This window comes from Pleurodeles waltl, chromosome 2_2 (genome assembly GCF_031143425.1).
Source record: "Pleurodeles waltl isolate 20211129_DDA chromosome 2_2, aPleWal1.hap1.20221129, whole genome shotgun sequence".
Lineage (NCBI taxonomy): Eukaryota > Metazoa > Chordata > Amphibia > Caudata > Salamandridae > Pleurodeles > Pleurodeles waltl.
This window is the reverse complement of record NC_090439.1, coordinates 1,071,750,375-1,071,776,823: the sequence shown is the minus strand read 5'-3', so window position 1 is coordinate 1,071,776,823 and position 26,449 is coordinate 1,071,750,375. Positions and strand designations below refer to the sequence as shown.

General features: G+C 45.0%; 1 protein-coding gene across 17 annotated transcripts in view; it reads left to right on the top strand.

Annotated features, from left to right (window-relative positions):
* The window catches only part of PTK2 (protein tyrosine kinase 2), a 758,583-nt gene that overhangs the window by 162,289 nt on the left and 569,845 nt on the right, over nt 1-26,449 (top strand). The window contains exon 1 of one of the 17 annotated variants that reach the window (XM_069220827.1): nt 1,277-1,427. The exons of the other annotated variants lie outside the window; for them this stretch is intronic. Coding sequence (XP_069076928.1) covers nt 1,382-1,427 — 46 coding nt within the window. The 5' untranslated portion in view covers nt 1,277-1,381. Of the gene's footprint in view, nt 1-1,276; nt 1,428-26,449 lie in introns of those variants that run through there. 17 annotated transcript variants of the gene reach the window in all.

The window sequence follows — 26,449 nt, the reverse complement described above, 5'->3', positions numbered from 1 at the left end:
ATGAATGGTTTGGCCATCTTGGAATGGTTGTATACAAGTAGAGGAAAGGAATAGCGTAAAGGTTATATATAATAAGAAATAAATCAGTGTGTCTAATTACTTCAAATCCTGTAGACTGTCATTAAACTAATTTAAATGTCCTGAATGAGGTAACGTGTAAGGTCAAATGCAGTGCAAGAAGGGGTCACAAGCTATAGTTGACAGACTAAACTATGACAGAGTTCAGTTTTTTTCGGTTTTAAAGCTAGTTGTTATTTTAATTTCAACATGTAAGTATAACGCCACTTTAACCTTTTTTTTTTTTATGTGACTTCTTTTTTTGTTTTAACATAACCTAATATCGTATTACTGTACCTAACTATAACATACTTTGTTTTTATAGATACACGTGCACACCCACTCTTTCTTTCTCCAGATGTTGCTGGTAAAGTAACTTGAACATAGAAAAATGCGCTGATGTGCCCAGGGTCACACGAGTTTCCTGTTTGGATAATGCTGAAATTAGCAATGTCTCTATAACGAATCACTTAGTTGCAGTTACAGAAACAAAACACGGCATCTTTCGAGCCCTTAAGTAAAGTTAGTGTTGTGAACAGTCCCAATTTGGAAGGGGCATAGGAGGAGATTTCGAAAAAAAAATTGGGGCATTTATTTCTTCCCCATTGCGTTGAAAAAGGGGACGGGCGCAATTTCAGGCTCATAAAGTCGGGAGTCTCCCGCCCGAGTCGGGTGTGCACGTACGTACACCACTCGCAGCCTCGCACTCTAGTTGTGGTGCTATAAAGTATGTGGACGGTTTTACTTAATTGTCCCTGAGGAATGAAGAACGGTGCCATGAGATGGACCCCCGTGGTAGTGGGGGTAATACTGCGTGCGCACCCTAATGAGACAGGTGTGTAAGATAAACCTGTTGGACATAATATTAGTGCTGTTGTGCATTTGATAACAATAAGTGCGTGGGCTCGGCTATTAGTATTTACCCGCAGTGAGACAGGTGTGCAGCCCCCGTGTGACGTGTTATTCCTGCACCGCCCCCGGACGGGGGTGCCTGCAGGTCACTGCCCCCCATGGACGGGCTGCGGGGCCGCGCCTCGGGCCCTGTGAACGGAGGCGGGCGAGATTAGCATATTAATACGGTGCCTGCTAATCTCCCTCTCCTCCTCCCTCCCCGGGCGGCGCTAGGCAGCCAGACTCAGCCCCCCGGTCGCCGCCGTGCGCTCGCCTCGCTCGGTGCCGAGGCCGCCATGTCCCTGCCGCCCTCCCCGGGGGCCCGCTGAGGAGGAAGGGGCGGGCCGCCCTCCGCCCCTCCGAGGGGGCGGAGCTGAAGAGCGACCCCGGGCACCCCCGAGCCGGCCTCGCCCCGTCGGCAGGTGCCGCCTGCATGGAGGGCAGCGGCTGCAGCCCCTTCCCGCTCTGCTGGACCCGAGGTAGCGCCCCCTGCTCGCCGCCGCCGGTGCCCTTGTCCTCGTCTGTGGAGTGAGTGACGGGCTCCTTGGCACCCGGTGCCTGCCTCTGTTGGTCTGCACCTTTGTGGTTGTGTGTGTGTGTGTGTGTGTTACCGGCACCGGCTCCAGAGAGGCATGTTTGAGGAAAGGATTAGACAAAAAGGCCGTTTAATTGTTTAAAAAAAGAAAAATTGTCATTCACTGCCGGTTCCGTGCGTAGTGTTAGAGCTTTTTTTAATAAATAAGAAAAAAGGTTTGCATTTGTATAGATTTCGGCACTGCTAAGAGTCTTTTACGATTAACTTTTGTTATCAGTTTTTACGATATTCAAACACGTCCTCAGCTAGGCTATAGAGTGATGCCAAATGATGTGCTTTAAACTAGTGAGTTTGTGTCCGATTTTAGTTAAACAAAAATGTCATTGAAGGGCGGTGTGGAAGCAATTTGCATTCCACCTCTTGGCTGCTTTCCCATTCTTGCTTTCATTCACCCCCTGTATTTCCTCCTTCACTGCCGCCATCTTTACGCAGCTCTGTCATTCAGTCCCTCAGTTCCATCTTCCATTGTCACCCATCTAAACCGCCGTCTAGTGCTCAGCATCTTTACTTCCGACAACCCCGGTGACCCTGCCCTCATCACAAAGGCTTCCGTGTATTCCTTTTGGGCGCCAGTACTGTCCCCATCTGAACTTCTGCATGTGACCTTACACATGTCTCACCCTCTTTACCTCCATTCACCCACTGTGACTCTACAAGACTCTCACAAGCTTTCCCCTTCTTCCATTCCACCCTCGGGTGTCACAGATCTCTCTTACCACCTTCTTTAGTAAACCGCTCTCCCCGGTGAACCCACACCTGTCACTGCTTTTGCTTCCATTCCACCACTTGTGGCCCTACACATCTCTCCCCATCTTTACCATCATTCCACCACCTGTGACCCTACACATCACTCCCCATCTTTACCTTCATTCCTCCACCTGTGACCTTACACATTACTCCCCATCTTTACCTTCATCCCTCCACCTTTGACCCTACACATCTCTCCCCATCTTTACCTTCATTCCACCACCTGTGACCCTACACATCACTCCCCATCTTTACCTTCATTCCACCACCTGCGGCCTTACACATCTCTCCCTATCTTTACCTTCATTCCTCCACCTGTGACCCTACACATCACTCCCCATCTTTACCTTCATTCCTCCACCTGTGGCCTTACACATCTCTCCCCATCTTTACCTTCATTCCTCCACCTTTGACCCTACACATCTCTCCCCATCTTTACCTTCATTCCACCACCTGTGACCCTACACATCACTCCCCATCTTTACCTTCATTCCTCCACCTGTGACCTTACACATTACTCCCCATCTTTACCTTCATTCCTCCACCTTTGACCCTACACATCACTCCCCATCTTTACCTTCATTCCTCCACCTGTGACCTTACACATTACTCCCCATCTTTACCTTCATTCCTCCACCTTTGACCCTACACATCTCTCCCCATCTTTACCTTCATTCCACCACTTGTGGCCCTACACATCTCTCCCCATCTTTACCATCATTCCACCACCTGTGACCCTACACATCACTCCCCATCTTTACCTTCATTCCTCCACCTGTGGCCTTACACATTACTCCCCATCTTTACCTTCATTCCTCCACCTTTGACCCTACACATCACTCCCCATCTTTACCTTCATTCCTCCATCTGCGACCCTACACATCTCTCCCCATCTTTACCATCATTCCACCACCTGTGACCCTACACATCACTCCCCATCTTTACCTTCATTCCACCACCTGTGAACCTACACATCACTCCCCATCTTTACCTTCATTCCACCACTTGTGGCCCTACACATCACTCCCCATCTTTACCTTCATTCCTCCACCTGTGGCCTTACACATTACTCCCCATCTTTACCTTCATTCCTCCACCTTTGACCCTACACATCACTCCCCATCTTTACCTTCATTCCTCCACCTGCGACCCTACACATCTCTCCCCATCTTTACCATCATTCCACCACCTGTGACCCTACACATCACTCCCCATCTTTACCTTCATTCCTCCACCTGTGACCTTACACATTACTCCCCATCTTTACCTTCATTCCTCCACCTTTGACCCTACACATCTCTCCCCATCTTTACCTTCATTCCACCACCTGTGACCCTACACATCACTCCCCATCTTTACCTTCATTCCTCCACCTGTGACCTTACACATTACTCCCCATCTTTACCTTCATTCCTCCACCTTTGACCCTACTCATCACTCCCCATCTTTACCTTCATTCCTCCACCTGCGACCCTACACATCTCTCCCCATCGTTACCTTCATTCCACCACCTGCGGCCCTACACATCTCTCCCCATCTTTACCTTCATTCCACCACCTGTGAACCTACACATCTCTCCCCATCTTTACCTTCATTCCACCACCTGCGGCCCTACACATCTCTCCCCATCTTTACCTTCATTCCACCACCTGCGGCCCTACACATCTCTCCCCATCTTTACCTTCATTCCACCACCTGTGAACCTACACATCTCTCCCCATCTTTACCTTCATTCCTCCACCTGTGACCCTACACATCTCTCCCCATCGTTACCTTCATTCCTCTTGCTGTGACCCTACACATCACTCCCCATCTTTACCTTCATTCCTCCACCTGCGACCCTACACATCTCTCCCCATCTTTACCATCATTCCACCACCTGTGACCCTACACATCACTCCCCATCTTTACCTTCATTCCACCACCTGTGAACCTACACATCACTCCCCATCTTTACCTTCATTCCACCACTTGTGGCCCTACACATCACTCCCCATCTTTACCTTCATTCCTCCACCTGTGGCCTTACACATTACTCCCCATCTTTACCTTCATTCCTCCACCTTTGACCCTACACATCACTCCCCATCTTTACCTTCATTCCTCCACCTGCGACCCTACACATCTCTCCCCATCTTTACCATCATTCCACCACCTGTGACCCTACACATCACTCCCCATCTTTACCTTCATTCCTCCACCTGTGACCTTACACATTACTCCCCATCTTTACCTTCATTCCTCCACCTTTGACCCTACACATCTCTCCCCATCTTTACCTTCATTCCACCACCTGTGACCCTACACATCACTCCCCATCTTTACCTTCATTCCTCCACCTGTGACCTTACACATTACTCCCCATCTTTACCTTCATTCCTCCACCTTTGACCCTACACATCACTCCCCATCTTTACCTTCATTCCTCCACCTGCGACCCTACACATCTCTCCCCATCGTTACCTTCATTCCACCACCTGCGGCCCTACACATCTCTCCCCATCTTTACCTTCATTCCACCACCTGTGAACCTACACATCTCTCCCCATCTTTACCTTCATTCCACCACCTGCGGCCCTACACATCTCTCCCCATCTTTACCTTCATTCCACCACCTGCGGCCCTACACATCTCTCCCCATCTTTACCTTCATTCCACCACCTGTGAACCTACACATCTCTCCCCATCTTTACCTTCATTCCTCCACCTGTGACCCTACACATCTCTCCCCATCGTTACCTTCATTCCTCTTGCTGTGACCCTACACATCACTCCCCATCTTTACCTTCATTCCTCCACCTGTCACCCTACGCATCTCACTACCTTTACTTCCATTCCAGTGCTTGTGTCTTTGGGCCATTTTACCCATCTTTACTTCCTCTGTACCCTCAGCTCCATTCTTTTCTCTCCTTTTCCTAAATTCTTAACTTTTAAACTATCCTGATCTTGCCTGGAACTATAGTAGCGTGAGTGAAGAGTCATTTTGTCAACCCCCCCCCCCCCCCCCCCCCAGCCCAGCTTGTATGAAGAGCCATCTGTTGAAGCTCATAAGGACTACCTGGCACCTGCCTTGGAAACATTTTAGGTGTTGGTTGTGGTCGTCTACGCAGGCTTTTCCCCAGGGTGAGCCCTGGTCTTGCCTTCTGTACCCCATCTATGTGTGCTTTTACAAGTGTCTCATGGCTGTCAGTGGAAGGCAATGTACATGTTGGAACCATAAAAACACTAGAGATTTGTAAAATGCAATGGTTACTGCTCCGACACGTGAAATCATCTCTTCTCGGAATCTTGTATGTTAAGATGTACTAGGGAAAGACCTTGGCTGCTAAAAAACAGCCTCTCTCTAAAACAAAGACACCTGCCCCACTTGACATTTGTAGGCCAAGGGAAAGAAATATGAGGCTTGTAGCTGAAAGAGGCTTTGTGCCGCAGTTCGGCCTCTTTGTTCAATTTGCAAAACCTCAGGGTTAGACGACAAACCAGAGGTGGCCTCCCCTGGGAATCTGCACCGTCATGATGTGTGTTGAAAAGGCCATCTGCAGCATCAGTTTTTATTGACTAGCAGTGCGGCCAGCTGAAGGCGATAGGCTGGATCCACTTAAAAACGTATGTCTTGTAGCTGGCAGCCAACTCTGAAATATGCTGTACCCTCTGGAGCCAGTAGCGATCCCAGCTCTCCCTTCCTGGTGCGCAGAGAGGTAGTGGAATGTGGCATCTAATTCCATTAATGGACCAGTGGAAATCTATGCTTATGGATTTATTTGTTTTAAATAACTTACAGTGTTGTCGTCTTTCAGTTAATGAAATTAGAGTATTGATGTTGCAGTGCTTTCTTACCTTTAGTGCTGTTTAATCAGATCTCGCTTGGCTTAGGCAAAGGTACTGGGGAAATGGGTGTGTTTCAGATTAGATAAAAATATATACATCCATATAAAAAACGATAGTTAGGAAAGCATCTGAAAGCAGTCTCTACAGATTTGATTGTTTTTCTAACTGATTTTATTGTTTTTCGAACACAACAGCGTCACAGACAGGTTTGTTTGTGCAAACAGTTCTGTATACTTCATGAGGTCTGGAAACCTCTGGTCTACCCTGTCTGCAACCTCTCCACCAACCCTTCCTCTGTCGGCCTCATTCGTTCCCTCCATAGCTTTTAGAAAGTCCCGTGCACCATCTTCCTTCATGTAAAGGCAGACTCTGGGCTTGATAGTCCTCAGCTTATCTTTGAGCAACTATACGGCTTCTCCACGCGTTTGTTGAATTGACTCCACAGTTGGTGCTTTAAGATTGAAGATTTTTGAGGAATTACAGTGTGCATATGTATGGGAGGTTTGGATTTGAAATACCGGTAGTTGGGCTGTGTTGTCAAATTTAGTTGTGTTGTTGAATTATGTAGGGACTTACTGATGGGTGTAAAAATATTACATTATATTCATGCTAGTGGACCAGCTCAGTTTTGTGCAGATATGGGACTCCTGGAGTAAAAAAAAAATGTCTTGCAAAATTGTTTGATGTTTGGTATCAGAAAAGAAGCAATTGCTCACATGGATACAGCCAAATAGAGCAGATAGATTACTTTGATGAAAAGTAAACTGTGAGCCTTAAGCAACATAACCAAAGTTTCCAGCTATGCTTGTGATAAATAGCCGACTGTGTAGAGGACTATTAGCTTAATGGTGGTTGTGTATTCATCTTGGGTGGTCCATTCCATAGTCTCATTCCTTCCTCTGGTGTTTCAGGGTCCTCATGCGAAGTGAGGGTAATACAGTGTTTGGATGAGTGCCTGCGGTGGGAGCTGCCTGGTGCACAGGCTAAGGCAATCACAGGGCCCAGTGGAATGGCCATGCAACGTTTGGTTGGATCTCTCCTCTGCATGTCTCTGTATATGTTGGGAGGGGCGCGGCTTCTTCAGTGAACGCAGGGTCCAGGAGCTGCTTGCTACATTTCCTGTGATCTTCCTGCCTCAGATAATGAGACTATGCAAAGTTTGGCCGTGTTCCAACTCATTGCAGACTGATGTGTGGTGGCTATGCACACGTTGCTCCAGACAGTTTGTGATCTGCAAAGAGTTTGTTAAACATAAAACCACTTTTAAAAAAAAGGTATCTTGTTACAGCGGTAATTATTATTGTTATTATATAGCGCTTACTACTCCTTATGAGGTGGCGAATCGCTTCTCGACGAGTAGCATGCTACTCCAGAACCCAAGAGGAATTAGTGGAGGATTAGTATAGGGAAATATGAGTATAGTATTAATATTGTTATGAGTTATTTTGAGCAGAGGATATGTGAGTTTGTTATTTGGATTGACTAGAGTAATGGAGGGATGAATCCAAAAGTGTTAATTGGGAGTTTATAGTAATAGGATGAAGCTTGGGATGAGTAAAGGTGAGATGAAGGAGGGAAGAGTCTGTGGGAGGGGGCTAGGGAGGGCATAGTAGCAGGAGGGGTTTTAAATTAGTCAAAGGTGAGCTAAATGAGGGAGAATTTAGTAGGGTTGTTTGGGAGCTCGTGATAGTAAACTGAGGTTTGGGGTGAGTTAGATGAGGCAGAGGAGGGAAGAGTTTAGGCAGGGTTATTTTTGGAGATGAAAGAAGTAGAATGGGTTTGGGATCAGTCAGAGTGGGGATGGAGGATAGATTGATAGAGACTAGGGTGATGGGGAGACAGTAAAGCTTACCAGAGTGTACAATTTATATATATATGTTTTGAATTTTATTTATAGATTTATTTGTATTTATTTTTTATTTATTCTCTTGTGCAGTAGGACTAGAGTAATAGATTTGTAAATACATAGTAAGGGAATACATGTGCAAGGAATATAATGGGTATAATATGAGAAGAAAACTAGTATTGTATAAACACAGACTTTCAAGATGTATAATATTTGAAGTTAATTAATAAGTGTACTTTTCTAACATTCATTTATCTTTCCTCAATTTATGAATAGCGAAATGCCTGCTGTTAAATAGTTAAGATAACATTTGATCATTGTGATATTTTTAAAAAAGCAGGGATTCATAAGGATATAATATAACAACTTATCTACCAGCTATGCAATGACCTATGAACATGGTAAGCATAGAATATTATAAACATATGTATGTAAATATACATTGTTAAACAGGCTTAAAGGGTATGTGAATAATTTATTTTCATGAAAAAGTAATGATACATATTTCTTAAAGAATTATACATATCTAGAATATACACCTAATCAGATTATAAATATTTATCAACACAGACATATACAGTCCATTTCTGTTTGAATATGGTGGTTATAAAGGAAAGAGCCAACTTTTGAGTAGCCTTCTGAAGACAAGATAGTTGACTGCTTGAACAGATAAGAATGTACCACCTATTGTCTTTTTCTTGTATGGTGGTGTTTTAAGCGGTGTGCCAGTCTTGAGCAGAGGTTTCTTTGTTGAATGTGCTTGGTTATTTTGTTTCTGATGAAAGGCAGCCCTGTTCCATGTATATCTTTTTGGGTGATACAAAGCAGCTTGAAATTGGATTTCTGGCAGTGGGTAACCAGTGTATTGCTCTTGAGGCAGGGGGAATGTGGGCTTGTGGCTTCACATGTAATAGTAGCCTGGCAGCTGAGTTCTGAATATGTTGTAAGTTTTTCATAATAGATAAAGATGATCCATGGTAGAGGCCATTGGCATAATCCAGTTTGGATAGTACAAGAGAGATAGTAGCCTGCTCCTGGTATGGAAATTCGAGGTGGGGAAGATGTGTTGCAGAGTCTTCAAGGTGATGAAGCTTGATCGTGCTAATTTGTCCACTTGAGCATTCATTGTTAACTTAGTCCATGATAATTCCAAGGTTTTTACCTACCTTGGATACTTGATGAGGTGGTCAGAGATCGTCCGGCCAGGTGCACAGTGGATCATAATTTTTCCAGTTGCCACATGCAAGTATTTCTGTTTCGGAAGCATTCAGTTTGAGATGGCTCCAAGTCATCCAATGATCAACGGCTCTGAGGCAACTGAAGATTTGTGAGTTTTCAGTGCCTTTGTGGCATTCCAATTTAAGTAGTATTTGTGTGTCATCTGCATAGTTGTAGCATGCGAGTTGAAAATCCTTGATCAATTCCGGTAATTACATCATGTAGATGTTGAAAAGCATAGATAAGATGATTGATCCTTGGGGTACCCTTGCTTTTGTGAGATAGGGTTTGGACGAGAAGGGGGAGAATAGATAATAATAGTTCTGGTTTGAAGGAAGGATGTAATCCAGTTGAAAGCAGTCCCTTCTATGCTGGCTTTGTAGAGTCTTTGAATGAGGGTGTCATGGTCAACAGTATCAAAGGCAGCCGAGGGGTCCAAGAGAAGTAGTGCAACAACTCCACTGTGGTCAACTGTGTTATTAAAGATCATCCCAGATTGCTATGAAGGCAGATTCAGTGCCTCTTCCTGGGCGGAATCCGGTTTGGTAGCCTGAAAGTATGGAATTGTCTTCAATGAATTGTGACATCTGGGTGAATGCTGCTCTTTTTATCAGTTTGTCCAGGAAAGGTCCATTTGTAATTGGTCTGTAGTTGTTGGGGTCCTGCGGGTCTAGGTTTGTTTTCTTTAATAATTGAAGTACGTATGCCTTTTTCAGGTCTTCAGGAAAAGTTCCTGTAGTTAAAGAGTTATTGATGATTCTTCTTACAGGTGTGGCAGCAGACGTAGATAAAAAAAAATGTTATTGAAAATGTTTGATGGACACAGGTCAGAAGGGCAACCGGAAGGCCTGCTTGTTTTGACCAAATCCTTAACTCCATAAATTCACCTTGTGATACTTGTTTGAAGTACTGCAGAGGCTGGGTTGGTTTAGTCCTGGAGGGGATTTTAGGAAACTGGTTGGTGCTGATGGTTTTCCTCTGTTTTAAATAGGAGTGCAATGTGTCTGCCTTGGTTGTGTAATGAGTTGCCAGTTTGTTTGTGAAATCTTGAGTAGGATGACTTCTTCTGTGCATTTAGGTTTTCATAATTCATTGAGAATTTTATAAAATGCTTTTTTGATTGATTTAGATATTCTGTTAAGTTTGTGTAGCTGAAGTTTGTCTTCAATGTTGTTTGTTTTGAGCCAGGTCCATTGCAGCCTTCTGATTTTTTTGCTTTATCTTTTTAAGTTCTGTGTTTCTCCAAGGTGTTGTTTTTTGTCCTGTTTAGTTTTTCTGAGCGGTATTAGGATATCAAAAGCTTCCTGTAGCCACTCATAAAGTTTTGGAACATAATTAATTGTGTCTAGATCTGTGTTAATAGTTGTGTTTCTAAGTCTTCAAAATTGAGTTTGCTCCATGGTCGATAGATGAATGTATGTAAGTTGCCATGGGGTGTGCTGTTATGTGGTGTTTTATGTGGGCAAGTTATCAAATGGTGGTCTGACCATGTGATTAGCGTAATGCTTTGAACAGTAAATAGTTAAGGCTTCGCAAAAATGACATCTAGGATGTGTCCAGCGATGTGTGTGGGATTGTGTACTATCTGATGTAGGTTCAATGTGACTAGGCCAATGGTGATAGTTGTTGGGTGGGCATATGTGGTTTGTAAAACCAAATGTTTAGGGCCCAAAGAATGCATACATTTGAGTATAATGTTATAAGGTTTGAGACAGTATTTAGAAAAATGCCTGGGAATGTTGAGTTTGTTAGGTGGAGGTCAGTAAAGGAGGGGAAAGTTGCAGGAGGAAGTTGGTGTAGGGTTGCATCTGATGAGGAGGGCCTCACACCCTTGTGTGGAAATGTCTGTTTTACTGAGATTTATTGCTTGTTTGAATGTAATAGCTAGTCCACCTCCTCTCTTGACTATACAGTTTTGTGTGATGGTTTGATAGCCTGGAGGAACGGCTTCATGCAACACTGGGGCCATGTCATCTCCCAGCCATGATTCCCTTACATATAGTAAGTCAGGTTGTGTGTCCATGAGCAGGTTGTAGATGTGGTGCTTGTTTTTTTAGAGTGATCAAGCAATGATGAGCAGGCAGTTTAGAAAATGTGTGTTTTTGGTGGTGTTTTTGTTTTGGAGAAGGGTGAGCAGTATATTTTGAGCTTGTAGCAGGTGTGTTGTTAGCTGTAATAATTGTGTGAGGGTCACAATAGTCCTGTATTTCAATATAGTGTTCCTCTTTCTGCAGGCTGAGGCATTCTGTTGGGTATGTGCGTATTGGTAGTGGACTTGGTGGCTGACAATGACATGATGAGTTTTTTTTTTTTGTAGAGTAGCCTTATTGTGTAATAGGCAAGGGAATGCGATGTTGTTAAGAGTGGCATGTTTATTTTGTTTGCATTTGTTTAGTGTGGAAGGAGTATGGGTTAGGGGTGGTGGAAGAGCATGTGGATCATAATGTAAGGCTCTAAATTATCCACTGGATGAGAGGCGGGTGAATAAATGTTGCTGTGTTGGAGTGCTTGTGGTAGTTGTTTGTGAAGGGTGAGAATTTAGGAGTGAAGTTTGGGTAGGCTTTGTATTATTTGTGTAGTCATGAGGGTGGGAGTGGGTGTGATGGAAAGTATCATGAACGTCTGTTATTTTGATGTGCTGATGTGTGTGTGTGGTCTGTTTTGTTTTTGTGGACTAGTGAGAGGAGATATTGATTTAGTGGTTTTCTATGAAGGATTTCCATGTGAGTGCTGGTGAGTGGTATTAGACTATTACAGGTTGTGTTAGTGTGTTTTGGAGAGGAGTTTATGTGGTGTGTAAGAGGGGGTGGCTGTGGGTTAGGAGTGCTTGTGTTAGTTTTGATCACTGGAAGAGTTAATATGTGTGGTGGAATTGGAAGGATTGTATATTCTGTGTAATTGGTGAAGAGAGGGGGGAGGTGTTTGTAGATGGTGTGTTGGATGGCTGGGTTTAGGTATTGAACTTCTAATGTTGGAATATGTATATATTCAATTTCAAAGGGTAATTGTACGGGGAGAGAAAACATTTTCATATCTGTGTAACTAAATGATGTATGGTTTGTGAAGAAAACATAGAGGTTTGCCCAATGATTCTAAGTGTTCTATTGTAAATTTTAGTAATTAGAGGTTAAGAACCCAGACACTTACTGTTTCTAAAATGTCTCAGACTATATTGACTTCTCTTTTGGCCCAGCCTAGCTCATTTATTTGTTTATTAGGTGAGTGTGCAACCGTTTGCTTAATTCAGACTGCATTAGGGGAGTAATATAAGGTATATCAATTCTGACGAAAGTACAATGTGGGGGAGATGCTTCCAGTCAGACAGGTAGGTACTCATGGCTGATGATACTGTCTGTAGTCAAGGCAGTGTGCAAGATTGTGGATAGTTCAGTTTTCAAGAAATTCCTGAAGCGCAAGTGGTTTGGTTCTGATATTGTTGGGGGAGAAGGGGTGCAGGGATGAAGGAAATCCACAGTCTCGGGTCTTGTTGCCCCAGCCGATGAATGAAGGTTTCCAGCAGGGTGTAGCGTGGAGCTAATTTCTGTAGCTACTTAAGGGCTAGTTCTTAGAAGTCTTTATGGACCGTGAAGAGAACCTCAAATGTATTTGCAGCGGCAACTGGTAACCAGTGTACAGCTTTTAAAGCAGGTTTGAAGTGTGCTCTTGCGTTTGATCTTGCTCTGTAGTGCTCAGCACTCTAGTTGAGACTGACTGTGTTGGCAGAACTCTGCTTATTTGATCAGAAAAATCCCACGAAAGTGTGATCTGTAGGGAGAAAACAAAATCCTTCTCGCACCATTTCTCTTTGAAGTCATTGGCACTGTGGTGATTGTGGTAAATAAATGGACTCTGCAACGGTAGCATCACATTTCACTTGTTTCGCTTTGTTGTGGGTTAGGGTACAGTTAATTTTTCTAGTGATTGGTGGAATGTTTGAGCCTTCATGTTCATCATCACCTTTGTATAATCAGTTGCCACTTAACAAACTACGTTTTTTTTTTTTTTAGCTTTCTGCCATATTTCAGTTTGAAGGGATATATTTTTTGTCAATTAACCTTTTTTTCATGCTAACTGATAACTAGTGCATGTATGCTTAATGAACACTGGTGATTTGGCAAACTTAGTGTGTTATTCCATCTTAGAAAGGTAGCACAGTACTTCTAAGAACTTTAAGCTTTCCATAATGCTCTGCTGATCAGACAAGAAATCCACTGAGTAGCTAACTTCTGATAGGATATCTTTAGGGTGTAAGAGAAAGTATGACTATTTTCCCCAAGATCAACTACCACACCATATTATGACTCTAGAAAGTCATCCCTCAGAATCCCTCCCCGTAGTTAAGTTTGGGCGCAAGGAGGTGATGTGATCTTAGTGAGTGTATGAATGACTTATGCACATTTTGGAGGCAGAAGTGCTGAATGCTCGGTGAGTTTCCATGTGCACCTTCACAGCATTTACAGAATGTTGGTTTTGATGCTTTAGTGTACAGGCGGATTTTTGTCCTTCTTAGTGGAGTAATTGATATAGACTTTGCCTTGGTGTGTGCATTAGGGTGATAGAAGCGTGACGAGGAAGGCAGACGAGGCTGGTAGAATATGGAAGAGCTGCTACTTCTTATGGTCACCCGATGTCAGTCTTTAGGTTCCTGCCTCAAGATGTTCTCAAGGTTGGCTGCCACTGTACTGGACTCGAGATTGTGTCTGTAGTTCTTAGTCTCACATTTCTGCATCCATGTTCAGCACTGTTGACTAAAATCTAATGATCCTTCTGGCTACTTTTATGCATTGCCTTGCCAGCTTAGCTTGTCTTGCATGTTAGGGACAGCTGTGTTCTGATTCTGTAGAGTAGGAGAGCACCTTGGCTGTTTGACCTTTCTGAAGTGGTCAAAAACTGCTCAAGGTCCCAATATGTGGAGTTTCAGTTTAAGGGTTTCGAATACCACGCTTAATTTGTGTCCTTTTAGGTCTGGTGGAAGACATGTTTAACACAGTGATTCAGAGGACGTTTTGCTATATTGTTTGAAATGAGACTCCGAAGAAGCTGAATTTTTTGTCCACCCTATGTCACAAATTGTTATTTTGTCGACCTACTCCAGGAAAGAATACAATGTATGACACGATTACTTTGAAAGAGAAAGTCGTCCATAAAAGCAGTGCAGAGTGCCTTTGAGAGCATGCTCACCATGATTAATTTATATGTAGATTGTGACCTTTTCCGAGAGTACTCGTTCTGAAAAGTTTGCGAAAAAGAGCGGTGTGTGTTCTGATTAGTAGCTAAATTGCCGCTGACAGTAGAGAGAAACCCAAACTAAAGGCCCAAATAACTGGCCCATTCCCCACCAACACCTGACATTAATTAAACTACAATTTTCTCTTCACTTATTCTCTGCAAACAAACCACGAGGTTCTTAGTTGTGCACGCTCCTTATTTTTAAAATCACTTTTGAAAATGATTACACATTTACAACTTTAACACAAAATGCAACACACAAAAAGCTTATCTCTATGGGCATATTTAGACCTGTTGTCTTCGTCAACATTGTTCTGTTGCTCTCTTTGAATGCTGAAATTATGCAAATCACTCTGCTTACTTGGGGCTGTTTAGTCAGACTAGGCAGTATGTGCTGTCAGACATGTGATCCAGGGAGTTAAACAGATTCTGCTTTTGGAACCCGTAATGCTTCGTATACTTGCGCCACTTTTCAGTTTGTGTTGATTTCCATACCTACTCCTGGAGATTTTTTGGAATATTATGAAAGTCAGAAATCCGTGCAAACGATAGAATGAAACCTCTGATGAGGAGGGTCCGGCCTTTAATTTTCATTGGATATGCATTTGTATGATTTTGCTTCACTAGTCATGTTGTAATTGGGCTCATTAATTATTCAACTACCACACTTGAACAGTGATTCCCAAAATAGTGTATTTTTTGTGCATTATATTGCATTGCAGCATTTCTAGGTAGGCTTTCGAACTCTCCTAGAAGAAGGTTAGAAAGCTTTCTGCAGCATGAACCTTTAAAAGCAGTATTTTGACCATAAAATGAGTTAAATTCTACTTTTTCCCCTCAGTACATTTTGAATGCTTGATGTAATTTGTTATTTTTTTTTTTTAAGAACAACTATAAACCTTGCAAAAATCCACTTTACCCAAGTAGGAATGAAAATTGTATAGAACAATTAGATGGTGGCTGACATTAATGCTTGAAGTAAGTGTGAGGTTGGGTACTGCAAACACACAAAGCAGACGTGACCTACTGAACAGCGTCTTATAAGGAACTGTCCGTTGTCTGGGAGATCTTCATTCACCCCTTTGTGTCCTATATATGTTTAAGGACCAATCAGATTCACAAAAACATGTTAGCCAGGGCCTCACACACTCCACTGGGTGTCATGCTTCATCATTACCTGTGCCACATTCATGAGAGAAATTTCTAGTGGTGAATGGGCTCCCGGTGGTGACAAAGTACTTTTTGTGGGAGGTGGCGGGTGGAGTTTAATGGAACCAGGACCTAGAGAACCTAAAAATCCCTATGCCCTAAATTGATGTAGTAATAATGTTCAGCCCCATGCATCGTTACAGTTAACCATCCATTAGGCTCAACTATATTAAATACAAATTACTGGGTTTAGGGAATTAGGATTTTTAAATTCTCTAGGTGCTGGTTCCGTCACCCCCAACCCCTCATCCCACCACCTCCTCCTTCCCCACAAAAGTGCCATGGGGAACCCATTCACCACTAGAAATTTCTTTGGTGAATGTTGCACAGCCATTGAAGAAACATGATGCCTAGGGCCACGCTTAACAATTTTTTGTGAATTTGGATGGTCCTTTCCACATGACACAGTGAACAAAGAGCTCCCAGACAAAGGTCACTCCCTATAAGAGAGCCCTTCAGTGGGTCATGGTTGCTTTACCTAGGAGTACCTGTGTTTGGAATGTCTAGGAGGTCGAACACAAACGTTGACAGTCCACTTTCCTCTCATTCCCCTGGACCAACTTAAGAATCTGGGAAATCAGGTCCATTCGTGTGTGCAAGTACTGGGTTGAGGTACGCGAAATAGCATCTGTGTCAGATGTGAAGACAAATAGGCATGTTTACTTCAAATACGTCTATTACCATTAGGGGCGTACAGGTGTGTAATATGCATATTTACAGCGCTGTTAAGTGAATAGATCAGCGCTCGCTCTGCTTTTTCAAGGTGCAAGAGATGTTATTTCAGTTTATTCGCAAACTCTTGAGTTTCAGTGCAGAGAGTTAGAAGATGAACTCATCAGAATTTGCAAGCTGCTCAGATGGGTGTTGGGCGCGGCTCAGTGATTTTGGCTGGGTGGTCTGTGGTACCAAGTTGGGGTGCAGCGAGGTAATTGAGAGCACTTCTGGACGCTGCTTTAAAGCAGGTGTTGGTACCAAGCGAATAGCTTTGTGTTTAACTGACAACCTGATAGCTTGGTGTCAATAACGAGATGCAGGAGCGTACCTGGGGTGAATCTACAATCTACATTGTCCTTTTGACAAAGTTTAAAACTTTGTCTAGTGGGGCAAATATAAAATGTTAAAATGTAATGCTCATTGTCTGACAGTCTGACCAAAGAGGACGTTTTGTTGTGATGTTGAGGGGAGGGTGGTAAGTGATGTATCCTGCCTTCTCTGGTGTCTAAACATCAGCTTATCCCACTTGTAGGGAGCTGAAGTAATCCGTAAATGAGGCAGTACAACTCTTAACCTGTGAAAGTAGAATGATCCTTTACGTGTTGATCTGCATCCGCTGCAGGTAGACTGACGACCTTAGGGCGAATCCAAGAACCCACCCATCCCTTATCCGGTTCCACGTAGGATGTATTCATGTCCCATTGCACAAAGGGCATTGTAGAAACATGTGGACATTTTCTCCCTTGAGATTACGCTTATGTTTGGCTCAAGGTTTTAACTTTCTGGAGATTAATAAATAACCTAGCAGTACTGAAGTCTGGCAGTCACACATTTCTTTTAGCCAGTATGTACTTTTAGGCATGCAGAATTCCCACCAGATTGAAGTTCTGCATGTGGGATTGCTTGCACATGTTTGGTTCTCTGTATGACGAAAATATTTTTCACCAGCCAAGAAACGTCTACCCCCATACAATTATTGAATAGTATAGTCCTCCCTTCACATTGTCTGACAGTTACTCCCTCTGTGATAGGAATACATTTGTGTTTCAAGGCTGACAAGGTTTCTGCAGGATGTGTGTGAATATTCACACACAGGTAGACCCACCTGGAATACTCACATGCCCGCCTTAAACCCTGAATTAACATTGTGGAAGTAGCTCTGTGCTGACAGAATTGTCTCATTGACAAATGTAGTTTGTGCTGAAAAACACCTGCTATTCCTGATTGTGTGAATTGGGATTGGACATTTACCGTCTCGAGTGTGCACCTGTATTAAACTTGGGTGAGTAATGTTCTTCGTGTATCTGACAAAGATTCATCAGTTTTGATACTGGATTTGTGCAATAGTTGGCTCAAAAGAGAAATAACGACTTAGTAAGAGTTCCTTACGTCTTGTACGTCCTGCTTTGTTATTGTGATTTTCTGAGTTTTGCCTAAATATGGGTCCTTCTCACAAATCTGTCTGGTGCTGATGTTCATCGAATTCGTCCACACAAACTGTTCAGGTGCAGCCCTCACTCTGTAATGAAAGCCAGGTGGAAACGATGATAATCCTCCAGAAGGGATAACTGGAGTCGAACATCACTGTGTGATAAACAAAGATGACTAGGTGGTTTGGTCTGTTAGTACTCATCTTAAGAAAATACATCAATATGCCAAACATTTCTTGTAGTTTGTAGAGGATGTGATGAGAAACCCGAGAGGTTATATCTGCTATGCATGTCTAATCTCTACATAATATAATGTGAATGGTTATTTACCAGTGGTGTGACTTGTTTGTGATTGTTTGCACAAGAAAAGCTGCAACAGTTTTCACTGTTTCAATATGTCTATAGGTCTGTAATACATTTGTAAGGAAATGGCTCCCTGTTGCAGTTACCCCCCACTTTTTGCCTGATACTGATGCTGACTTGACTGAGAAGTGTGCTGGGACCCTGCTAACCAGGCCCCAGCACCAGTGTTCTTTCACCTAAAATGTACCATTGTTTCCACAATTGGCACAACCCTGGCACCCAGGTAAGTCCCTTGTAACTGGTACCCCTGGTACCAAGGGCCCTGATGCCAGGGAAGGTCTCTAAGGGCTGCAGCATGTCTTATGCCACCCTAGGGACCCCTCACTCAGCACAGACACACTGCTTGCCAGCTTGTGTGTGCTGGTGGGGAGAAAATGAATAAGTCAACATGGCACTCCCCTCAGGGTGCCATGCCAACCTCACACTGCCTGTGGCATAGGTAAGTCACCCCTATAGCAGGCCTTACAGCCCTAAGGCAGGATGCACTATACCACAGGTGAGGGCATAGGTGCATGAGCACTATGCCCCTACAGTGTCTAAGCAAAACCTTAGACATTGTAAGTGCAGGGTAGCCATAAGAGTATATGGTCTGAGAGTTTGTCAAAAACGAACTCCACAGCTCCATAATGGCTACACTGAATACTGGGAAGTTTGGTATCAAACTCCCCAGAATAATAAACCCACACTTATGCCAGTGTTGGATTTATTAAAAAATGCACACAGAGGGCACCTTAGAGATGCCCCCTGTATTTTACCCAGTTGTTCAGTGCAGGACTGACTGGTCTGTGCCAGCCTGCTGCTGAGAGACGAGTTTCTGACCCCATGTGGTGAGGGCCTTTGTGCTCTCGGAGGACAGAAACAAAAGCCTGCTCTGGGTGGAGGTGCTTCACACCTCCCCCCTGCAGGAACTGTAACACCTAGCAGTGAGCCTCAGAGGCTCAGGCTTCGTGTTACAATGCCCCAGGGCACTCCAGCTAGTGGAGATGCCCGCCCCTGGACACAGCCCCCACTTTTGGTGGCAAGTCCAGGAGAGATAATGAGAAAAACAAGGAGGAGTCACCCACCAGTCAAGACAGCCCCTAAGGTGTCCTGAGCTGAGGTGAACCCTGCCTTTAGAAATCCTCCATCTTGATTTTGGAGGATTCCCCCAATAGGATTAGGGATGTGCCCCCCTCTCCTCAGGGAGGAGGCACAAAGAGGGTGTAGCCACCCTCAAGGACAGTAGCCATTGGCTATTGCCCTCCCTGACCTAAACACACCCCTAAATTCAGTATTTAGGGGCTCCCCAGAACCTAGGAAACTAGATTCCTGCAACCTAAGACGAAGAAGGACTGCTGAGCTGAAAAACCCTGCAGAGAAGATGGAGACACCAACTGCTTTGGCCCCAGCTCTACCGGCCTGTCTACCCACTTCTAAAGACACTGCTCCAGCGACGCGTTCCACAGGGACCAGCGACCTCTGAAGCCTCAGAGGACTGCCCTGCATCTAGAAGGACCAAGAACTCCCGAGGACAGGGGCTCTGTTCCACAAAGACTGCAACTTTGCAACAAAGAAGCAACTTTGAAACAACACACGTTTCCCGCCGGAAGCGTGAGACTTTGCACTCTGCACCCGACGCCCCCGGCTCGACTTGTGGAGAACAAACACCACAGGGAGGACTCCCCGGCGACTACGAGACCGTGAGTAGCCAGAGTTGACCCCCCTGATCCCCCACAGCGACGCCTGCAGAGGGAATCCCGAGGCTCCCACTGACCGCGACTGCCTGCTTCAAAGACCCGACACCTGGTAAAGACTCTGCATCCACAGCCCCCAGGACCTGAAGGATCCAACCTCCAGTTCAGGAGCGACCCCCAGGTGGCCCTCTCTCTTGTCCAGGTGGTGGCTACCCCGAGGAGCCCCCCCCCCCCATGCCTTCCTGCATCGCTGAAGAGACCCCTTGGTCTTCCATTGAAACCTATTGCGAACCCGACGCTTGTTTGCACACTGCACCCGGCCGCCCCCGTGCAGCTGAGGGTGTACTTTTTGTGCTGACTTGTGTCCCCCCCGGTGCCCTACAAAACCCCCCTGGTTTGCCCTCCGAAGACGCGGGTACTTACCTGCTGGCAGACTGGAACCGGGGCACCCCCTTCTCCATTGAAGCCTATGCGTTCTGGGCACCACTTTGACCTCTGCACCTGACCGGCCCTGAGCTGCAGGTGTGGTTACTTTGGGGTTGCCCTGAACCCCCAACGGTGGGCTACCTTGGACCCAACTTTGAACCCCGTAGGTGGTTTACTTGCCTGCAAAACTAACAAACACTTACCTCCCCCAGGAACTGTTGAAAATTGCACTGTCTAGTTTTAAAATAGCTATATGCCATTTGTGTGAAAACTGTATATGCTATTTTGCTAATTCAAAGTTCCTAAAGTTCCTAAGTGAAGTACCTTTCATTTAAAGTACTGTTTGTAAATCTTGAACCTGTGGTTCTTAAAATAAACTAAGAAAAGATACTTTTCTATACAAAAACCTATTGGCCTGGAATTGTCTCTGAGTGTGTGTTCCTCATTTATTGCCTGTGTGTGTACAACAAATGCTTAACACTACCCTCTGATAAGCCTACTGCTCGACCACACTACCACAAAATAGATCATTAGAATGATCTCTTTTTGCCACTATCTTACCTCTAAGGGGAACCCTTGGACTCTGTGCATGCTATTTCTTACTTTGAAATAGTACATACAGAGCCAACTTCCTACAACATTGTTATCTAAAAAAAATAACATGAACGCAACTAAAGTCTTATTTCTCTGTAGTGATTTATAAAATGATTTATGTTTTCAAGTCTAGTCTTCTGATTTTACTGACACACTGCCACCCATGAGGGCATCCTGGCACAAAGGGATTGCTAGGATAGTGGCCAGAGGAAGGTGTTAGCAAGCTCTGGAAAAGAGAAACGTTTTCAGCGCTTTACTGAAAGACAAGTCACCATCAATGAAGTGGATTTAAACAGGAAGTGCGTTTCATAACTTTGCAGTCAGGTGACCACATAGTTAAGACTTTTACCCAATTGAGACAATGAAGAAATGTTCTGTTATGAATGTCCAGATCGTCACACAATACGGGTTGTCATGCTAGTTAGTATATTACCCGACCACGCCAATGATATATATGCACACCATCGAACGTAACAGCTGAAGCACGCCCAGTTGGCTCAGAAGTGGCTTGAAAATTCACTCTTTTTAAAGAGGAACTTAGTAGCATCCATAATGTGTTTGATCCCAGACAGGAGAATGTTTTATTTCTAAATACTGGCTCTAACTCATAAATATTTGAATAGCCTCTGGGTGACATGTATCATATGACCCTTCCAATCTATTCCTTGGGTACCTCTTGCACAACAGCCCCTTTGTCAGGTTATCTCAATGGAGGAGAGTGGTCCTTCTAAACTCAAGCTGACATACTCTGGACCAGTGTCTGTATCTGTGAAATGTCCCACCTATCCTCAAATAATTAGAATCATCCCATTTACTCAGCTTTAGCTGTAGTACTGCACGGAAAACTCCAAGCAATTTGGCGAAATCAATACTAACGATGTTTTAAAAATGTAAGTCAACAAAGCAGATCAACCAGTGGCGTGACAAAATGTGAGCCCCCCCCCTCCCAGGATATGCTGAAGGGGCCCCCCACACTCTCATCACTAGGGGCAGACGTGGCCTCTGTGCATCGTGGGGCTGCGGGGGCCTCTGTTACGCCTCAGATCAACTGGTCTAGGATATATCAGGAGGTCAGCTGTAAGTTGAAGCATGGCTTTACAAAGTGGACTTGTGGAGACCTGCCTATAAGGTGTCTCTAGTTGTTCCTAAATGTACCAATGCACGGACAACATGGTTGAAAAATTGTTTTCTGGAGGGATGTTTTGAACTTGCACAACTGCTACTGTTGAAAGCCTGCTCACTTAGACATATTTTTGAATTAAAGTTCAAAGTGTTTGTTACAATCAATCTGGAAACTCAACTATTCTCTTTGAAATCCCAATTCTAGGGCGATACCATTCTTTAGGCATCTTGAGCAGCTCTCTAAAACCAAGACAGTATAATGAGTGATGGTTTACAAGCTACGGATGGCAACACTTAAGTGCCTAGCTGTCCAGTGTCTTCTGATCGTACTTTATTCTTTACCTTTAGAATATTCTCCAGGTGCCAGAAGGGCTCTGGAAACTTCATAGCTGTGCTCACGTGCACCTCTAAGTGACGTAATGGAGTTCTGTATAGGCATTGTTCTGTCCTAGCAATGACAGAGTGGCACCGCATACGAGTGCCGACCCTCCCTGCTGATGTTTTTTTTTTATTTCTACGCCTTCAAATGTGGATTCGGAGCTTCACTCCCACTTCCATTGGTTTATGACAATCCCACAAAATGGCATCCAGTGTGCTAAGGAACAATGCCTCCTACTAAAATGACAGGTTTCAAATCATGCCTTGACTGTCGATCACAGATCCCCTATGATGTGTCTTTTTGGTACTCGAGTTAAGAAGAGCACGACTCCAACGCATGCATTACGTGTGCCCTCATGCACCTGAAGGTGGTCTGGGACCACAAAATCAATAGGGTCCCAAACACATGAAAAAGTCACAGGCATCGTGCAAGTCCCTCTCCAAGTCATTGGCTCAAACCCGCTCCTGAGGCTGTTCCCGCAAGAAGTCATCTTTGCGATTGAAGTTCTCAGGTGAGATAAAGTCTAAGCCAGAGCGCAGGAAGGCGAATTAGGACTCAACCCCATTCTGCCACTCTCGTACAAAAGAGAAGTTGCAAGTTTTTAAAGGTGCCAATCGACCTATCTCCCGTTCTCCAATTGGGGCGTTTTCCTCAGTTGATCCCGATGCACCCTGAGTTCGCCAGGTGATCTGCAACATCGCAGCAGGTTAAGGCCGTTAAAGAGGTTTTGCTGCATAGCTTTAGCACTCTTCTGGCTCTTTCTGGCGCACCTTTGCACTCCAAGGATCCACAGGGCCACACCAGTCTGTTTATCATTAGCTGATCAACCCTCGATGCCCTCTGAACCCCTATATCTGGCCCTAAACCAGCATTGCTCAACCCTCATTGAGGTTGCACTCCAAATCCTCTGTTGAGGACTCTGTCCCCATGCAACTTGACCTGATGCTAAGCTTTAACTATTGCAGACACGCCCTCAGAGGCTCTGTGGCATACTTGGCTCCGACTCTGACCAAAGCTTGTCACAGCCCAGAGATGGCGAGAATGGGAATGGGGATTATTGCCCCCCCCCCCCCCCCCCCAACAATGATGATGACTGTTTTTACATGGACTTACAGGAGGCCAGTGGACTTCGTACATCCCTCAAACAGAGTTAATTTTGCTTGTTGGGCCCCCAGTGGAAGAGAGCGCATCCTTAGCTGTTGTAATGAGACGAGGAGCTGAGGTCCTGGATCTACAACTGTTTTCACTTAAAGTCAACATAATATCCTTAATGTGGTTCTGCAACCTGGGCCAGCCCCCATCTGAGCACTTGCTTTTGTTTACTGACACCTTTACGAATATCTTTATTGGCACCTGGTCGAAACCTTGTTTGTGTCCACCAGTGAAAAGGGAAGATAGCCAGATGCCACAGGCTGGATTCTGGTGGTCTTGATTTACTGACACAGCATCCTACACCAGAGTCTGGTGATCCAGGCTTTCACCATCAAGGAGAACCCCAATTAATTCCCTGCTGAACATCACCCCCTTTCAGAGAGGGAGTTGAAGAGGATTGAGGTGTTGGGGGGCAAATGTTCTCCTATGCCAGGCCAACATTGAGGTCAGCCAATACTGTGGGCTTATTGGGGCACACACACTCTGGGACATGGGCAGAGTGATCTTGCTGGCGGCTTTGAAGAAATTATGGCATCATGGTCTCAAACCATTCCAAACGGTCTAGGTGCAGCCAAATATACGATTCATATTGGCCTTGATATTACTGATTATCCAGGGTGGGTGGTTTGTGGCACCAGTTTGCTGCTACATTGCCATGCATGATTGCGATCCATAGGTTTTACAGACGTTCAGCCCTCCTTTATAGATATGCCTTTTGATTACTTGCATATGTTTGGCGACAAAACTGATTCAGCCCTAGAACGCTATAAGGAGCCTAGGTCCACCAGACTCAATTGTTTTTCTTTTTTACTTCTGCCAGCCAGTTGTCTGCCAGTGCAGGAAATGTTGATGCTTCTCCAGGGGGTTGGTGTACATGCAATGCCAATCACCCCAGCCACCTCTGCACTCAACCCAGACCTTTCGTGGGTGAGGACGTGGATCTGGGATGCAGCACAAATGTAATTCAGGGCATCATTCCTCCCAATTCCCCTCCAATGCAGTCTCAGCCTACAAGCTGCTTTAGTTTGTCTGTAAGGGCACACAACCACCCTGTGAGAGGAAGAATCCAGTACGTTCTCCTAGGGTGGCAATCTATCACATCCGACAGATGGGTCCTTCAGATTGTTCAGCATGAATATGCCCTACCCTTTCTATCTACTCTGCTGCACCTCCCCCCACACCAGACCGGCTCTGAGTAGCACCTGTCCTTACTAATGCAGGAGGTATGAGCTTTACACTCCAAAGGAGCAAATGACAGAGTTCCGAACTTGGAAAAAGGGACAGGTTGTTACTCTTGCTATTTCTTCATACTGAAGAAGGACAAAGAGCTTCAGCCCATCCTGGATCTTTGCCCTCTGAATGTCTTGCTACTGAAAGAAAAATTCAAAGACTCGGGCTGGCCCAAGCTCAGTCTGTTCTGGTTCTGTGCTGCTGGATGGTAGCCTTGGACCTGCAGGACGTCTTAGTCCTGGATCTCAGTGAGAGCAGTTCTGCATTGCCCTTTGAACCTCCTGCACCCTCCTTGTCTGCCACTCCAGACAGTGTAGGTGGACTCTGCAATGGAACCTGAAGTCCCAGTGGAGCGAGCCTCAAGGCAACCCATCAGATACCATCTACGTTTCGGAAATAACTGTACTATCTGCAGTGGTGGGTGCTCTGCTGCAGTTCGTCCAGCAGCAGCCCCGCTCCCTTACCCACCCAGAGTTGACAGTGGTAACTTATGTGTCACTATGGGGTTAGGGGGGTAGCGATCAGAGAACTGTGGTCTTTGACAGAGGCCTGATTATGATAACAATCTGTTGGAGTTGTGGGCTATTCATCTGGTGCTGAAATCCTTCCTGCCGTCTGTCAAGGGGGACAGGAATGGGTTCTCATGGACAACATCACCACCATGCTGGGCTGCAGCAAGCGGTGCGGGGCCCTATGCCAAGAGTCTCAGCTCCTCTACAGTTGGCTGGAATTTCGGGATTGAGCCCTGATCGCAAACCACCTGGGAGGACCAGTTCACAGCAGACAAGCTCAAGTGGCTGAGCCTTGAAGATCACAAATGGTAGCTGTATCTTGAGGTGAGACGAGATGAGGGGGGTTGGGGAGGCTTGCTAAATCGTCTTGCCACCATTGAAAATGTGCATTGTCTAACTTTTTGCACTTCCTGCAAAATCTCTTATTAGGAGAGACATTCCAGCTGAAATTGAACACAGGACGCCTGTACACATTCCTGCCATTGCCTCTCCAAACCTGGGTGTAAGAACGAGGCGTATGAAAACCAGTACACAGCTTCAAAGGTGACTCGTGTTGTTTATTCTAGAAAATGTAATACTCCGTAGAGAAAGCATCCCGACCTCCGCCTCTCTCCGCAACCGTCCTTTCCCCTCTCCACTCACCTCCCATTCCATCGCACGCTCACCATTCTCCATTCGTCTCCTCGCGCACACACAACACACACATTCTCACATTCACCTTCTCGCGCTCCCATCTGGATATAGGATATAACACTGGGTTCTGAAGAAGATCTGTCCAAGTCAACCTTGTGGCTTCAGGTTGTTCCAAGAGAGTGTGGTACCCACAGATTCTGTGTGAGTGTCTGCCCCCAGTCAGATTGCTGCTCCAAGAGGATCTTCTATTGCAACAGCAGAGCAGGGTTCTTCACTCGAAACTACACCTCTATGCGTGGAGGTTGAGCAGTGGCAGTTGACTGCGTTGGATCTACTACCTGAGGTTGTTGATGTCATCCTTGCTGCCAGACGTCCATCTACAAAGTCCATTTACTGCAGGTCCCAGGATAAATCTGTGGCCTGGTGTAGAGTCTGCAAAACAGACCCTTTGCTAGTCAAACTGTTGGATGTTTTATTGTTTGTTTTGCTTTGGCCCAACAAGGCCTGGCAGTAGGCATTATTAAAGGGTATTTGTCAGCCCTTTCAGCATTTTTGCGTTTGCTGGACCAGCCGTCCTTTAAATCACCTGTTGTGATGTGGT